General features: G+C 46.2%; 1 protein-coding gene across 2 annotated transcripts in view; it reads right to left on the reverse strand.

Moving 5' to 3' along the window:
• Window positions 1-1,378: 1,378 nt before the first annotated feature.
• Window positions 1,379-18,282, reverse strand: part of LOC149351635 (uncharacterized) — a 30,822-nt gene continuing 13,918 nt past the window's right edge. Inside the window, exons 2-3 of one of the 2 annotated variants that reach the window (XR_016290614.1) lie at window positions 1,760-1,877; window positions 1,379-1,689 (exon numbers count right to left, since the gene is read on the reverse strand). Coding sequence is in view for 1 of the 2 variants with exons in the window: in XM_089580957.1 (XP_089437083.1) it covers window positions 1,462-1,877 (416 nt within the window). In the remaining variant the exon portion in view is untranslated. Of the gene's footprint in view, window positions 1,878-18,282 lie in introns of both variants that reach the window. The other variant, XM_089580957.1, reaches the window with a different exon arrangement.

An 18,282-nucleotide genomic window follows, 5' to 3' on the forward strand; every position in this document is an offset into this window, starting at 1 on the left:
ATTTTTAAAAGTAGGCTTCTTGAGTTGCAAGAGCGCTTTTTTCGACTTAGCATTGTAAGCAGTGTAGCGCATCAAAATTCAACTAAGACGTGCTTACTAGTAGGCTGGTTGACTGATATTTAATAGTTCATTTTTAACTTTTGCTGTTACTCTTCTTATTTACTGAGAAGCGTGTAGCGCACCGTAGGTAATATCCATATCAATTTTTAGGATTTAGAGAACGCAGTTACCCACGGCGATGTGGCCAACAATTTTTTTCAATATTTCGGCGAGTTACGTGCACAGGAGAGGTTTGCCAGCAAGCTTTTCGGCAGCGTATGTGTTTGTGCACGATGTAGTTATAATTTGTTGGGCCATAACGTCGAGGGTAACTGCGTTTTTGAAATTATAAAGACTGATACGCATATTACCAGAGTCCTTCAATAAAGGACTCTGATATTACTTACGGTGGGCTATATGCCTCTCAATAAATAGGAGACTAACGGTGATGGATAAAACGATAACTATTCAATATTAGTTAACCAGCCTTCTATAAGCACATCTTAGCTATATATACTGATGCATTACTCCAGTGACAATGGTATGCCGAAAAAAGCGCTCTTCTAGCTCAAAAAGCATATTTTTAAATGTTGCAGAACATCTTAGGTGAAACACCCGGTATATGATTTCCGTGCATCATAACGCATTTCCGCACTGAGGAGAACCGATTTGCATTCTTGAACCAAATAGTTCCGTTTCCAACAAGACAGAAATATTTTCGGAGTATTCCTGGAGTATTACTTCACTGGCCTGCTATCGGCCAAAATTTTCGGCCGCATTGTTGAAGCCAATGAACGTAAACGTAAGTGGGCGCCGAAAGCACTCATGGCGAATTCCATTCGCTAATCTTTGAAATTTGTGTCAGGGAACATCGGCGGAAGTCATCCTGCGACAGATCGGAACCCAGTTTCGCTGCACCGCAGGACCTCCAAGAGAACCCCTCCTTGCGTAAGCGCGGGTTATGCGCTTGTTTCAAAATAATTGAAACTCATTGCAAGACTACCGGGACGCCCGCATCGGCTTACATTAAGGATCGTGTCATTCGTAGTTTTTTGAAGACGCAGTTTCGAGATTCAGCGGAAATCGTTTCGGAGGTCCCGTGCAGATCCGACAAAGGGCCTCGGCAAGCAGGGGTGTTTGACGCTCGTTTGACGCTTTGCAGTGGAAGATGTAACTGCGGTTATACGGTGCAGCAATACGTCCTCGATGCTTCCTTGGCGCGCCAGAAAAATAAGAGAGGCTTTGCGGGATACAAAGATTTGCAATTTGCTGCGGAAACGAGACCCTTATTACCGACCTCGCCAAATTCAGATAAACTGCTATATTCAGGTTTCGCAGAATGGCTTAACAAAAGAGGAAATGACATGACGCAAGGTTATCGTATATCAGATTTTTTGTTTTTTTAATCGAGGTCTCTGTTCGTCAGTAATTTGTCGCAGGAATCTTCTCTGCTGCTGTGGAATTTCTGCCGCTGATGCATGCCGAAGCAACCGTCAGCGCCACCCACTCGAACTGTTGAACGCCGGTTGAGGCGAGCCGCTGCGCGGGCATCTGCGGTGTGGGGCCCGCCTGAAGGAGCCGGTCAGACGAGCCATGCCGCCACCCGCGTGATCGGACGAAATCAGCAGTCGCGGTGGCAATCAGCAGATGCTGCGGGATAGTTGTTTGGTTCGAAAAGTTGTCTGACGGCAACAGCTCAACGTGTTCAACATTCTGGTACCTATAATTAGCTTTCGTCACTGACGCGACGTATCCATGACGGCATCGTGCTGTCGCACTTTCTCCGAGTACTTCCGCGCCTTTGCACTGGTCGAGCCGCACATGGTGTAAGCACCAGCCTGGGGAGAGGAGTATTGAGGTGGGATGCGCTCGTGCGGTGTCTGTGCGGTTTACATGGCTTCTGCTAGAATTGCAGGAACTTGAAAAGCCGAAAGATTACTAGCAGTTAAATAGTTAACATAATAAGACTGGTCGCCATGTTTTAAATATTAAAGTGCACAGTAATCATGCTCAAATAAGTAAGGAGCTGGCTAATTTTCTTGCTGAAAAATTGCTGAAAATTTTTCAACAAGGCTTGATGTCGGGTTGTTGTTTTTTTCACAGAATTAAAGGAATGCTCTGGGACGTCCTATCTCTTCCTTGCTGTTTTCCGCCTCAGCGCAATTTTTGCTTTAACACATACCTCGGCACCATGAGAGGTGGCTGACTCACACTCACACTCATGACCACTCGCACTCACTACTACTCACACACACTCACACTCATGTCCATTCACACTCACAACCACTCACTCACACTCATGACCACTCACACTCACAACCACTCACTCCAACTCGCAATCATGACCACTCGCACTCCCAACCGCTCACTCGCGCTCACACTCATCATCACTCACACCCATGACCACTCACACTCACACTCATGTCCACTCACACTCACAGCCACTCACTCACACTCGCACTCATGACAACTCACACTCACAACCACTCACTCACACTCACAACCACTCACTCGCACTCATGTCCACTCAAAATCACAACCACTTACTCACACTCATGACCACTCGCACTCACAACCACTCACTCACACTCATGTCCGCTCACTCGCATTCACGTTCAGTGTACTGTTCCCTTGTTTGCTGACAACGGAGGGGGTGAGAGATTTACTGTCGCGGCGACTGCCCTCGTAGCTCCCCTAACATTAGCCCGAGTCGCAAAGATGTGGTGGTGAGCTGCCCAGGCTTTGTCGGGCCATTTGGCCAATTTTTACAGCTTCACTGCTCGATGAAAGTGGTCACTCATCACGCATATTCCATGAAACGAATGCTACGCACCTGTGCTCCCTGCGCTTGCTGCTGAGACGATGATTGCCTGTATAGCGTCAGCAGCTGAGATGCTTAGACAAGTTTTTGAACAGTGTCCATAGGCGTGCGTAGGGTTCTTCATGTGAATGAGCCAAGTTTTAGCGCAGTGCCCCCCCTCCTCCCCGCCCCCCACCTCAATCACCTCTCACCTAGGCGCCTGCCGCCAAAACGGAGAGCAAATATGAGGAATGATTATAAAACATTTATTTCCATGTGATGGAATTGCTAAATATACAGGATATTACAGATGTGTAGTTTTTTATTTTAATCTGTAACATCGGCAGAGGAATATAGGGTATAGAGAGGATAAGCGGCTGATTTTTTTGACGCTCAGAATGTGAACAAGCGAGGGGAAAGATTCAGAGTATTGCCAGCGTCTCCACAAGAGGTCTTGTCTCCACCCAGACGAAAACAGTCCTCTTGTTGAAACGTTCGCAAACACCCTGAGGCTTTCTCTCCCTTGTTCACCACGTGAGCACCGGCAGAGGAAGGCAGTCACTGCGTCCCTGAAGCATTGATGTAGCATCGCGCTTCCGGAGTAATTTCCGTTCTCTCTAGACCACAGAAACTATGACAGATTTGTGTTTTGGTTACTGTCACAGCAAAAAATAAACTGAAAAGATTGCCTCCAAAATGACCTCGCAAGTAAACAGTTCTTGGAACGCAACATCAGAGGTCTTTGGCAGTTAAAAAACCTGCTTGGCGGTAGCACTGCACTGTAAACAATGACGGAACAGGTCCGACAGATTAAATGTATGGGGCAGACTTGGCAATTAGGGGGGGGGGGGGGGGGGGCGCACCTCCTTCCCTTGTGCGTGTGCCTATGACGGTGTGCAAGTAATAATAATGAGTTTGTTTTGACAATATTCTTGGATGGTGTCTAATTACCAAGATTTGGTCTTCCTTGACAATGACGTGTCCGTGACTCTGCATCAACTCATTGGAGTCAAGTGACGATTATGAATACTTTTCGCGGCATGGAAAATGGAGCGTGTTTTTCAAACGATCGAGTGTTTTCCTCATGGAAACAGAAATGGCTGGAATGGGTCGCAAGTAGAGGATTTCCCCGCGTAATAACGACGCTAAGGGAGGCTGCCATTATCAATCCATTTACAAAACCTACTAAGCTTGCTATGTGTGACCAATCTGTGTACATGTCTGCAGGGCAGTACGTTTTCTGTATTGCCCATAATCCCTGTCTGAAGGAAGTTTTACAAACCAACGCGGTGTTTTTGAGGCCAGTGCATGCGGAGACCACGTGCGCATCCGCGTGGTAATAGGGGGGCTTACTTTGCACCCGATTATTCTCCAACGTCGTTCTCGGAAGAATGCATATGCAGCTAACTTGTGAGCCAATTTGAGCCAATCTGAAATGATATGACTTTACTGGGAAAAAGCGCTATCCAGAAGTTCTTGGTGGAAATCATAGTATCTGGTTCAAATGATACCTGATGCTGTCCAGATATCAGTTAGGGTAAGATTGCTGAAATCGGTGCGTGCCAACAGAAGTTAATCCCCTTGCTGTACACGAAAAATGAACAAAATCGCATTTCACGACCTCATTTCGGTTTCACTCGCCAAATGCCGAAGATTAGGCGGCACAAATGAGAGCCAAGCCTCGCATACATAGAGCGGAAGCTTGTATGCAGTTGTTGACTTGCCAGGGCAGCCCCCACCCGCTCATATAGCCAACGGCGTAGTTCTGCTTACATGACGCTGACGGGAGCCTATTCATGACCAAAGAAAAAACATTTTTTTTTTTTGGACTCCGGGGAGAGCGTGGGGGAGCTTAATTTTCAACTCTTTCCTGTTCTGCGAGCACAGTCCAGAGTCGAATATGTCCGCACCCTTCGACCTGTTTGTGAAAAGTTCCTGGCCCCCCTTCCGCCCGCCGCCCTCAGTTTTCTGTTCTCTACTGGCCACATTTTTGGCTGTGGCGTCGTATGTTTTTTTCTTCAGTGCTTTAGCAGCACTCGCTTACACGATACTTTTAAGCGAAACGAAAACTGTCGCCCTAGCTTGATTCTTATTAACTTTCAGTCGCGTGTACTGTTTTTCTTTTGTAGTTTTTTTTCTCGAGTGAAACGGTGACAATACTCAGACACATTTTATTTTATATCCCTTTCCCGAGTACATAAAAATTAAGTTCGACCTGTACGTCCAACCAATCAAAAAAGGTCCGGCAATTTGGTTGCCACCTCATATCCACTGCCGAAAATCGCCGCAACGTTTAATCACAGTTGAGTTTCCCTCTCAATCTTGTAGAGGTAAATTACGTTGATGATGATTATTGAAGGGTGCTTGACATCTTGCAGATTCGATATTGCTCGATAACGTTGCCAGAGACACTTCTGGAGAGGTTAACTTTTTATTACCAATTAATAAAACAAAGAAAGATACAAGCAAGGAGAAAACTTGTTTACATTTGACTGACCAGTAGCTTTACGTGACGAAACCAGCCCTCGGTCCCACCCAAACACTTGATTTTAAACCCTATGACCCTGCCCTCGGTGGAGACAGTAACCAATCAGGTAACTGCAGAAACATCAACCCAATATATCATTGGGGAAAGGAAAACGTCACCAATCAACAACTGTAAAAGGACAACACAGCCAATCAGTGATTTTGGAAAGAAGATAACTCACCTCCACAAACACTGCACAAATATGTACATTTTCCACCATCAAGATTTCGGAGGTTTCTCCCTTCCTCTCGCGAGCTTCGCAAACATTCTCGATTTCCCACGGTGCAGGTTGTTTCAACCTCTGGTAAACTCAGGTTCGGGGAAAGTCACCTCAAGGCCCATCTGTTCAGTACCGTCACTTACAAACTGTCTTCATGCCTGTAGCTATAGCGTGGCAATGCCCTGTTGACCACGCCTCAAGCTGTCAACGCGTGCTTCCATAGAAATGGGACAAAAGCCACACGACGAGGATCTGCCTTTCCGCAAGAACGTGCACAGTGGGATGCGACCTGACGTATACGTTCCCGGAGGGTGTTTGACCTTTCCCTTATTCTCGGAATCCGTCGCTATCCGGCTCCCCTTACACCGCTGGGCGGCCAGTGTGACTCACCATCTTCCCTGCAGTTGTGCGGAGGACAGAAAAAAAAAACTCAATGGGCATTCCTTTATCGCGAACCCGGACGCGGCAAACAATGCACAGGACCGCGAACTTCACTACCACCATTGGCACGAAACAATAATTTCTGGGGCAAATTAAAACATAAAATATTGCCGTTTTGGATATCGACTTAGGCGTCAAAGGCATTACAATGCCTGATGCTATGCATACAAAAAATAAATTATGAAAACCACATGCTTGATTTCTGACGCTGGGCTCTTTAAAGTACATGATAGAAACAAGAATCCTTCATGAAGCTTCATGAAGGAATGCTTCATGAAGGGTTTAGCGTGAGGGGAGATGAGTCAGCAGCCCTGCACTGTGTCCTTCTTCGAAAAGGTGTGCGGGGCGCCCCACAAATCTGCGTGAACCTGAAGCCCCGCCAGACATTGCCAGCTTTCGAGGTAGAGTGTAAAGGAAAGCTGTGCAAAGGTTACAATGATGCATTCCCTTGACGACTGCCTGTCTCGACCCGCACCTGTCGTTCGCGCCTCGGCTCTATTGTGTCCTTTCAACAATTTCCCTCCCATACAGATAAAGGGACGGCTCTCCTCTCCCTTTTCGAAGAAGAATGAGAGATTGCCGTCTGCGTACGAGGGTTCTTGGTTGGAAAATTGTAGAGGGCGCTCGTTATTCTGCAAGTTGTCCAATGGACAAGAGCTCTGCAATGCGCACACCTGGGCAAAGAAAAAAACCTAAGTCCACTGCAGCACCCGAGATCCCAACTTACGGTAGTTATTGCCGAGCAGCGGACAGTCGTTGTTTCAGCAGTAAGCATTGTAACTCATATGTATACGAGATCGAGCCATGCGGGGAGCGTGGCAAGAGACATATATCTATATTTTCAGGACTGGCAATGCGAAATTCGATAAAGGGTCTCAAAGAACTCGTAGCGGCTCACTGCATCCGCGAAGGGCCTGCGCCCGTGCCAACGGTGAACTACAAAAGCAACGAAAGATTGCCGTTCCCGTGCCAGCGGAATCCTTTCCTTCGGTTGTCCAAAGACACCGGCATGATGCCTTGTACTGCCTCGAGCGCCTTCAGTAGTGAATATTTGCTTCCCGCAGCTATCAACAACATGAAAATAGCTAAGCGGGTATCAGCGTCCCGAAACATAGGCGACCGACTTCTCTGTCGCTTCCACCCACCACTCACATCCACTCATTGCCACTCAAGCCCGCTCACATCCACTCATCAATCATACTCACTCACCTCTACTCACGCTCACATCCACTGAATGGCATTCGCACTCATGTCCACTCACTCACATTCACACTTACGACCACCCCCACTCATATCCACTCACTCGCACTCACACTCACGTCCACTCGCGCTCACGACCACTCACTCGCACTCATGACCACCCACACTCACATCCACTCACTCGCACTCACACTCATGATTACCGACACTCATATCCACTCACTCGCACTCACGACCACTCACTCATACTCACAGACGTGAGTGTGAGTGAGGCGATATGAGTGCACTCATGATTGAGTGTGCCGACCTATGCTTTAACAGCTGTAAAATAACTGCCAAAACAGTACATGAGTTCACTGTTGTAACCGCTTGGTGTTCTGGCGTTAGATATCGCGGCTGTTGCAGATAGCTAAACTTCCCATCTTCGGTTAGAAATTTACTTGCTGGAGTGCATGGCAGTCCATACGCTGAACGAGATCAACGCAAGATAACTGTTAGACGGGTGAAAGTAAACATCGGCAGCCCAGATTAGCTTTGGTTATCAGGTAAGTGCCCTTTCTTAAGAAACGGGAGCTGCGCTTAATTGTTTGGAAGAAATGTAATGTTCGTCTTTTCTCTGTGTTGATGATGACCACTGCAAAAAATAAAACGCTCTGAAAAGAAATGTCACTGCTCTCAATTGTTCCTTCCTTTTCCAGCCAAACCTAGCTAGATGCGTTAGCTTGACTTGGGCGCGGGTTGACCTGTGTAAGATTAGTACAAGAGCTCCGTGATCGAGCTTCATTTCGGTGCCATACTCACGCGCAGTAGTTAGCATTCGAAATTTTGTTCTGATGCCCAGCACAGGATTGATACTGGCAGATAACGCGAGATGCACTCGTTGTTTACAATTAATTTAGTCTGTGCTTTTTAAAAAGGCTCGCGAAACACGCGACAACCGAGGAGCCAAAGTAGATAGAGTTCAGGGAAAATGGAATTCGTGACATCCCAGAATGAACAAGGGGCGGGAGGAAAGCCTCAATCAGCTAGTCGACGTTGCGACTAGAGGACTTGTCTTCAAATAAAGACAAGCCCTCTTGTTCAATAGTGCTGACGAGAACCCATAGTGCAGATAAAAAGAAGCTATTCGTAAGCACTCTGTTTCTTTTTTTTTCTTTTTTTTTGCGCACGAAAAAAAAAAGGGGGGGGGGGAGATGCCAGCTTTCTCTTTTTACCCCTACTATTCCACCTGTTTCACCCTGGCTTGAGAGAAGAGGCGAGGGAGCAAAGGCACCGCTGGATCCCCCAAAGTGGCTACCATGACGGGACTGTGCTTGGCCCTGGCTTTCTGGGAAGCCATGCACAGGGAGTGGGTGAATTCCAGGGAGCGAATCAGCAGTCCTCAGCTTTGCGGTGTCGTGCGGTCAGCCGAAGCTTTCCGGCCTCTTTTGTCGTCGCGTAGCTTTAGTAGCACTGCAAGCGTAGCTGGCGGCAGGCGGGGGGGGGGGGGGGGGGGGGGAGGGGGGGGGGGGGTGACGAGAGGACAATAACGCCCCACCGGTTTTCCTGCGCATGCGCACTGGTGCCCCGCTGTTCTTCTATGCCTCTAACCGATAGGGTCACCGTATTCTAAATGTCCCTACTGCTGCGGGGCCGAGAGGAAAAAGCGAGAACGAATAAAGAGAAAACGCAGTCATATTATACCAGTGCTATGAACTGCCGAGTGCCTTGTTTTTCTATATTTTCAGCTGCGTTTCTTTTTCCTCCTCGTTTGTTACTTCAGCTTTTACAACAGCCCTCATTCCAGCAAGTCCCAGCAAGTTTGACTTAGCTTTCAATTCAGTAATTTTCATCGTGCTTTTCTCATTTTACGGAATTATTATTTGGAGCGGGCGCGGAGGAAGCACGAAACGAAGCATGTCTGTAGTGCTCGTCGGTCCATGCCGCCAGTGAAGCCGCCAAGCGCTTCGCTCATACACTGAGGAGGAGGACGTTTCATGACAGTGCAGCCCGCATTGGGACCTCGCTGCTATGTGAAGCTCTCATCATTGCATATTTTATTCATTCGTTTTTATGAAGAGCAGTGACACAGAGGCACACTGCCTACCCAACATTCCATGTCACCCCCCCCCCCCCCCCGCTTCTCCCTCACGCTCTTTTCCGCGCCACGCCACCATGAATGTTCTGGCGCCGCTCCTGCATGCCGCAAAGTTCTTGGAATGCCTCCTTTCTTCCCGTGTCATCGCTACCATCGTCAGGCTGTAACCCTGAGACCTTTCATTGAGCCAGCGCTGGCGGGGTGGCCTGATGACTGTTAGTCAGTTGTTGGTTACTGAGATCCTACAAAAGGTACCGGCGAACATAAAGACGCAGATACAGGAAAAATGTTCACGCAAACAAGCACCGCACGTCAGCTGCAGTCTTTTAGATGTCTCACCCGTCTCAAAGATTCCGGCTTGGTATTTTGCGGATGCGTCTCCCCTGAGCAAATACGAGCTGTATAAAGCCTAAATAATGTGTTGACTTCTTGCGTCGGGTGAAAGAAATGCTGTGAGGCACACGCACAAACACACACATGTTGGCACAATCCTATAAAGGCTGAAGAGCCAAGTGGAGAATAAATAAGGTGCAACAACATAGCTGTTGGGCCAGTTGGTGCGTACAGAGCGTTTATGTTCAATATTCACGTGGCCTGGGCCCATGCCACATATGCTTTACACACAGGCTAAGGTGCTAAAATGTCCAGCCATCTATCCAGTGCAGGAGCATTATAACTTCTTTCCTTCTTTTTTTGATTGCACGGGAGAAGGAATTTTTCTTTATCGCTTGTAGACAGATAGCATCGATACACCGGGACGCGGGAGTAAGAGAAGAATTGCGTCCGTTTTTTATTTATTTGTTTATTTATTTATGACACACACTAGTCTGCGAAGCCCAAGCAGGAGTGGGATACAAACACAAAATATTACAATGTTAAAACTGCAAATCAAAATGCAAGCAAAACAAAAAACGAGCAACAGGAAATGACTGGTAACACAACACATAAAGCTATATATGGTCACTTACAAGCTGAAGAGATTGTGCACAGTAAGCTGGCAAACTGTGCCAAACGGTGGTGGTCTGCGAAAAAAAGAGTGCTGAAATAAACTGGTCTTAGCAAAGCACGGGAAAGGGAAAGGGGGTGAGAATGTCGGGTGTGCCCAGTTCTCGATAATGTTAGGTACGGTGAAGAATTTATTTCTAGTTTGTGGTTAAACAGCAGTAATAAAAATTTCCATCGAATAAATCTGCGCCGGGACTGAAGGGTTGCGATTAAATTTGATTGCATTAGCGCTGAGACGAAAATAGCTCGACTGTACTGCGCAAAAATGAAGCGGACAGCTTTCCTTTCAATTTTCTGGAGTGTTTTTATGCTAGTGGTAGTATGCTGGTTAATCTTTTAACCTGGATTGGTGCATCTTTTAGTTTATGGCTGGACAAGCAGAGTTTTCGTAAGGTAGATGAGCAAGTATTAGAAATGTGCGTGCTCCAGCTTAAGTTGCTGGTGTATGTCACACCGAGATATATTTATATTCGTTTACTTCAGTAGTTTTTCCTGAAACAGAAAAAAAAGAGAATTTAAATGGCTTAAGGTTTCTTGCAACGCGTAGTAAGACTGTGTTTTCTGAGTTTAGTTTCATACCCCATCTCTTGCGCCATGTGTGAATGTTAAGGGCCGTGTTTATTACTACCTGATCATCAGATGACCGGACCTCATTGAAGATAATGCAGTCATCGGCATACATGCGGATCTGCACAGGTTCATTAACCACATCGACAATGTCGTTGCAGTATAACAGAAATAACAACGGCCCGAGCACACTGCCCTGAGGAACACCAGATGTGACCGGAAGAGCACAAGAATATTCTCCGTTATTAGTTGCGTACTGGTTACGCTGTTTTAAATACTTTGATATGCATAATGTGCGTTTGAGACTCTTGATTAGGCGGTCATACTTCCGTGAAGCTGCTATATCTGATATTCCCGGCATCAACAAAAAGCATTTACTATATGGTTTTGTCGAAAGCAGTGTTTTCACATAAAGTGTCATCGGCATTCTTTGGTTAGTTAGGCACGAGATACACGACATATTGGAATTTCGCATAGAGACCGTCGAACTGAACTCCATGTAGCTCATCTTTGCTTCGTATGGGACGTTACTTCTATGTAGTAATCACGCCGAGCGCTAGTTTCGCCAAAACGGCGCTGTCGAGACAATGAGGCTGCTTTTCATGAGTTTTTGAGTGGATAGCACAGAAGCGTATCGCTCATGAAGACTCCTATGCGGCCTTAATACGCCTTCGTAGAAAAAAAAAGAACAAAAATACACTTTCGAATAAATGCGCAATATAGAGCCGGTTGCACGGCCGTAGCACATATATACCAGCAGGACGAGGGGAGCATCAGGCCGGTTTTTCTCTACAGCCACACCCTCGAACTCGAAGCCATTTTCTTCCGCGCCGCTGAGCACATATCCAAGTAGCCAGGTTTTATCCCACTGGGAGGTGTAGACATGACACCGCGTTGACGCGTCACATTGTTGAGAAACGTTTATTATTTCATCCATCATTCGGACGCGAATACTCTCATGGCCATTATTAACCTCCGCCTATACTCGCTACTGAATTGCGAGGGCGAGCAGAAGGTTACGCTGTGGGCATTCATTATTCCTCTGAGATCCTGCACGGAACTGTTTTTAAACGCAGTGTCCCAGCCTTTGCAGTGTCCTTGCCTTGCAGTGCAGATTTGTGTGCGCTCTGTAACTCTGTCGTGAACTCCGTTGACGCTCGGCACGTGTTCAGCCTAGCGAAACGTTGAGTTGGGCTAGTTGGTATAGGTTCATTGTAAAACAGCGCAAAAAACGAGGTACCTGTATCTTTCTTTCTGTGGTACCTCGTTTCTTGCGCTGCTTTACAATGAATCAGTCTAGAGATTCCTCTCACCTACATCAACACAGCAGTGGTACGTACTAGCCACTGGCAATAGCAGAGTCAATGTAGATTAGCGAGTCCTCCGTTGCATCGCCTCTAACACTGTTGTAAGCTTTGGTGACAGGAGCGACAGGCCACGTTGCGAGGATGTTGCGCAGCATCCTCAAGTGGTCGCCTGTACCGATAGCTCGCAAAAGTTCCGGGACCATCATACTCGATGCCATGTGTCGCAAAAGTTCCCGAACCATCATACTCGATGCCGGGTTGAGGTCGCGCACGTCGACTAAAAACGGCTGCGTAAATTTTCACTGCGAGCTCGAAAGCGGTAGGGGAACTCCTCCTCACCGCACGACTGTTTCGGACACAATGGGTGTGTTCTGAACATTAATACAAAACCACCATTGAAAGCGCGGAACTAGCCGTCCAGATGCGCCCAAGCGCGGCAGCGAGAACTGAAGGAAAGAGCATTGCTAGCGGGTAACAGTCCGGTGAAACTCACTACTGTAAACATGCCCTAGCCGCCTTGTTTTTGCCGTAAAGGCAAACAAAACTACTCTTTGGCGTATTTTTCACGTACAGAGCAAGACACTAGCAGCTAACAATAATGTTATCATAAACTGTTTTTTTCTCAGGTAGCTCTCGCACACGCACGTACTCATGCTGGTTTCCTCGAGCGTTGCGAAATGCCCTGGGGTCCGGGCGAATGCGTGCCTTTCAGAGAGCTTCAGCTTCCCGGCTTTCGGGTGAAACACACGTTTCTTCCTAATAAGCTGACGTTGAAAAAACTGCTTAAGCAACATGTCAGCTACCTTCAGTGAATTATCTGACTTTACCTCGTTCAGGAAATCTTTTGGGCCCACGTCACCACGTGACTTTACGTTTTTGAACATTAACATTAGGAGTCTACGTAAATACGTAGTGGAATTAAAAGCTCTAGCCTAATCTTTAGTTGATTTTGTAGATGCTTTTATGGTCGCACAAATCAACGCGTCAGAAGATTTCGTGCGTATACGTTTTCTACAAGTCGCGCAGTGTAATGCGACCGAACCGCAGAGCGGTGGAATTGCTTTTTTTCTATGTTCTTAATATGATACTTCACCACTAGACGTTATATTCATGCATGCGGAATGCCTAGCCATCAGACTTATTTGTGTAAATTTTAGCTCTTATTGTTAGCTGTGTGCCGACCCCCATGCAACACTGCAGTCCGCTTTTTGTTGGAACTAGATGGTGTATTGAAGAGCTGGTCAATAGTGGATCAGTCTGCCAGGCAGTTGATTTCATTAGTAACATCCTTTGTCGAACAAAAGTGGTTGCATCGAATTATTTATCTCTTTTGGCGTTTTGGGGTTTTATCACAACTGTCGTTGTCCCGACAAGAGATGAAATCTTGAATGGCCATTTAGTGACGTCATGCTTAGATCATATAGCATTTAGATGCCTAATCATTCCCTTCCTTCATGTGTTATTACTCAAAGATTATCTGATCACCACTTTCTTGCTTGTCGTGTATCCCTAAGCGTGTCGCTTCCTAGAACGCAACATGCATGTGTATAGTTTGGAACCATTTCAGAATGCAGATCACATTTGTTGACCACCGGAAGTTTGATAGTCTTATCACGCATTTTTACTATAGTCTTCTTGGATTGGCGGTAGACCCCCGAACCAAGTGTACGATAGAAAGTGCTGGAAAAAGTGAATCATCCAAGAGTGCTGGCAAAACCCGGCCACTGACAACCATCACATCGGGAAATCTGACTCCGCAAAATCTGTTGTGGAACATTTCACCAGAATCCCTAGTGAAACAGCGAATATGTTTGATATTTTCTTCCGTCAGGCTTCAAAAGTTTTCTCTAACAGTGGCTTCGTGCAAGGCCGGGACACAACTGCGCTCCTGGAAGAATTTGCAGATGATTTGTATTTTGCTTTTGAACACAATCTCTTTAACTGTGCATTGTTCCTCGAAGTATCCAAAGCCTTTGATACAGTTTGCCACGACATATTGCTTCACAAGTTATACCTTATCGGTTTTAGGGGCCCCTTCTACGCAGTACTTCAAAACTATCTTATTTAACAGGTCACAAAGGTTGTTATATAAGCACCGAATATACTAGCAGTAAATTATCCCTTGGTGCCGGTGTCCCTCAAGGATTAATTTTATCCCCTCTTCTCTTCAATATATTTGTCAATGATTTCGTATCAGTAATACCAAAAGGTGAAGTGTATGAGTACCCGGATGATATTGTCCTTCTTACGAAGCATGTTCATTTTAAAACGGCGGTTGAATATCTACAGCAGTCAGTGCACAAAATTGATTATCCAAAAACAACCTTACCGTCAGTCAAAACAAGACAAAAATTATATGCTTCAAAAACTCCCTGAAGGATGGAGCCACTCTCATTGCAGTGTTTCTCCGTCGCCAAGACTGCATATCCTGTAGGTGTACTCCGTTGAATATACAAGCACAATTAAGTAACTTGGCATTCATTTTGATAGTGACTTGTCGTGGTAAAACGATGGAGCACATGTCTGTTCAACTTTTCAACATTAAAAGCTTGATGCCGTTCCCCATTAAAAGAATTATAGTTAATACCCTTTCATAGAGTGTTTTAAGATACGGCATAACGATTTTTGGTTTATGCTCCGGATGTTGGCAAAAACGTTTTGATAACCTGTTAAAAGATATATTACAAATGTGACTTACATAGCGTTGCATCACCAAGCAGACACTTTCAATGAACTTGGTTTTCCTTCCTTTCAATCTTTATTTACTTCCACGGTTATGCTGTGCCATTTTCAGTACCGATGAATTCAAGCATCCGAACATCTCCCCGCTCCAGCTGCGCAAGGAATTGCGCTTTGTTGTACCGTGTTTCTCGACTAGGTTTGGAGCAGCAAGACGCTGCGTGCATGTCCCAAAAGTATTTATTATAGCGGTGTGCGAATATCAAATTTTTCGAATACGAATCGAATACGAATACTTAGCTCCGAATATCGAATCGAATATTGAATAATGAAGGACAGACGCATTTAACCACTACAAAACATTTATTTGAGCATCCAAGAACATCACAGTCCAACTATCAATGAGTAAAAGTGCACAAAAGGTGTGTGTCGCTGCACAAAAAGTATCAAAGTCTAGAACGTTATTCTTAGAGGAGTGGAAATATCACAGAAAATGACTTGTACACAGCACTGATTAAGGCTAGCATGCCATAAGCACAAAAGCGCGATGCTGGGATGCAGCAGCTTCGCGGATGGCTTTCCATAGCCTTGGTTCGCTATGGCACGAATCAGAGTCGGACGCGCATTGGCAGGTATAGCCACAACGGAGCTCACCAGCACAGTCAGCTACGGCATGGCCTAACGTTACGCAAGGCTATAGTGAACTAGAATACTATTCTAGTTCACTATACGCAAGGCTCTAGGCGCCGCCATGTTGCTATGTCTACGTCAATAGGACTTGCGGACTGAAATGAACGCCTGTGTTCACAATAAAATATTCGGCCAAATAGGAATATTCGCTTCGGATCGAATATTCGACACAACACGAATACTTTGTTTTCGAATCGAATACGAATACTAAAAATATGTTATTCGAATTATATTCGAAAATTTCGAATATTCGCACACCCCTAAAATTTTATTAATTTGTCAGATGAATACTTTTCTCTGGACTCGCGGTCTCAGTTGAAGCGTTTATTAGACATGCTATAATATAAAATATGTATACATCTCTGATTTGTCATAGTTGGGTTATGGTTTGGTTTATTGGGGTTTAACGTCCCAAAGCAACTAAGGATATGAGGGACGCCGTACTGAAGGGCTCCGGAAATTTCGACCACCTGGGGTTCTTTAACGTGCACTGACATCGCACAGCACACGGGCCTCTAGAATTTCGCCTTCATCGAAATTCAGCCGCCGCGGCCGGGATCGAACCCGCGTCTTTCAGGTCAGCAGCCGAGCGCCATAACCACTGAGCCACCGCGGCGGGAAGTTGAGTTATGGTTTCATAATTACTTGTTCTACTACATGACCATTTCGATGCCTTGTAAAACCTTTTCTGCATGTATTACTGTTACTATTTTTATTACTGGCGCTGTTATTGTTTCTTCTTCATTGTTGGTTTCTAAATTACACACTTGTATTGTAACCATATCGCTTAGCTGATGATGCCAGGGCACGTCACACAAGCCGCCATTGGCTTAGATTGGCCCGTTTTGCAGTATTCATTTCTTTGGGTGCTAAATAAAGATATTATTATTATTAGTACTGCGTTCTTTAATTTGAATTTGCGTCCACTGCACACTGTTTACGCTTTCTATGTGTGGCAGTGTCTATTCATACAATTGAATGGATTCCTTGGCACAAGGAATTCGTGCCCGATAACGGCAAATTCATGACCTGTGGGAATTGTACGCTATCTTACCATTTAGGTCAGACATGTTCTGGAATTGCGCCTAGCACTTTCACTACAATGGGCGCAGCCAAAAGCGACGTGTGAGTTTGTAAAACATGCAGAGCAGCAAAAAGACACGCAGGCGGTTCCAACTTTCAGGTGGGTGCTGCCAAGGCTGATTAAAGTGCAGGCATGGTTTAGCGTTTGCTTTTGGGAGTGCACGAGATCAAAAAGAGCCTAGAATGTTTACCCGAACTTGACAAAAAAAGTTGATTCATTGCTCCTCTTGAAAGCGGAAGTTGTCAGCTTAACCCAATGAGTTCATGAACTGAAGGACTCGGTGAACTTTCTAGCAAAACAGTACGATTCCATTTGTCACAAGCTGCCTCTCTTGTAGAGCGGAAGTTACGGGATCTCCCCGCCCCTCTGAGCCGCGTAAAGTACGGGATCTCATCCAACACCACCTCATCGCCCCTCCGAGCATGCCTCGACATGATTCTCCGGGGCAGCGACCGGACGGCGCGCGTCCGGACGATGGGGCGCCGGGCAACCCGGCGAGGGAATAAAAAGGGGGACCGCTGCCCGCCCTGTCAGTGCGCTCTGGGGAGGTGCAGCCTATCGGGTCACTCAAACGGCCGTTCGCTCGGGGAGTCAACTCCTCGTTCTTCCTCATCTGGCAAGACCGACGCTATTGTACTCTGCAACTACGACGCTATATCCAACAAGAAAGTCGTGAGAACTCCGTTTTTTTTTGCAAAAGACTGTCGGTCAATTGAACATTGTTTTCGTATTTGTTTAAACCTTGATGTGGCTTAGTATTTCACGTTTTGTTTCTGTATATCTGGAATATTTGCTTCGCTATCCTTACCTTCTTCTTTTATCGCGGTGTTTGTTCATTGTCGGGTTTATTTGTTTGTTTGTTCGATTATTTATGCAGTGTAATTTGGACTACCAGCTGTAAATATCCGATTGTTTGAAAGAACGGTGACTTTACTGTGAACTTATTCCTCAATCCCACTCCGACACACGTTCTTCAAGGGTTGACCGGCCTAACTTTTAACTGTGTACTCAAACTTCATAGAGGGACGACGGGTAACCGTAAAGGGGATCCCGCGCCTCTGTTGACCGCAAAAAAGGGGGTTTGTGACATAATTGGTGTCCGCGACAGGACTGGTCAACCAAGTGTCGGTGAAGGAGAGAGGAATAGGTAATTTTTTTTTAGTATTGAGTCCTAGCACTGCATAGCGCTTCCCACCGAAGATGGCCGAAGCGGAGTTAGAACGACTTGTTGAGTATGGCCGAACTTTTGGCTTTGAGGGTCGAGAGCTGCTGAAATGGGTAGAACAGGAGCGAGCTCGTCGCAGGGAAGAACGCAATGAGGAACGTGCGAGGCGGAAAGAGAAGGCAGAACTAGAGTCGCAAAAGGCTCAAGAACAGTCTAATCTCCGGATGGCGGAGATGGAGAAAGAAAAGGAGTTACTGATGCTGCGACGAGAACTATCGAATAGTCCGGCAACTGACGGTAGTAGCAATGGAGAGACAAGGTCCGTAACAACTGTGGAGAGTCAAGTTGCTCGGCCCGAACGCGTAAGCCCGCACAAGCTGATACCGGTTTTTAATGAGGGCAGGGACGACCTTGACGCTTACCTCATGCGTTTCGAGCGTGTCGCGGAGAGTCAGAGTTGGCCTCGCGACCAGTGGGCTAC

This window comes from Amblyomma mixtum, chromosome 3, assembly GCF_055824585.1.
Source record: "Amblyomma mixtum isolate Tamu chromosome 3, ASM5582458v1, whole genome shotgun sequence".
Lineage (NCBI taxonomy): Eukaryota > Metazoa > Arthropoda > Arachnida > Ixodida > Ixodidae > Amblyomma > Amblyomma mixtum.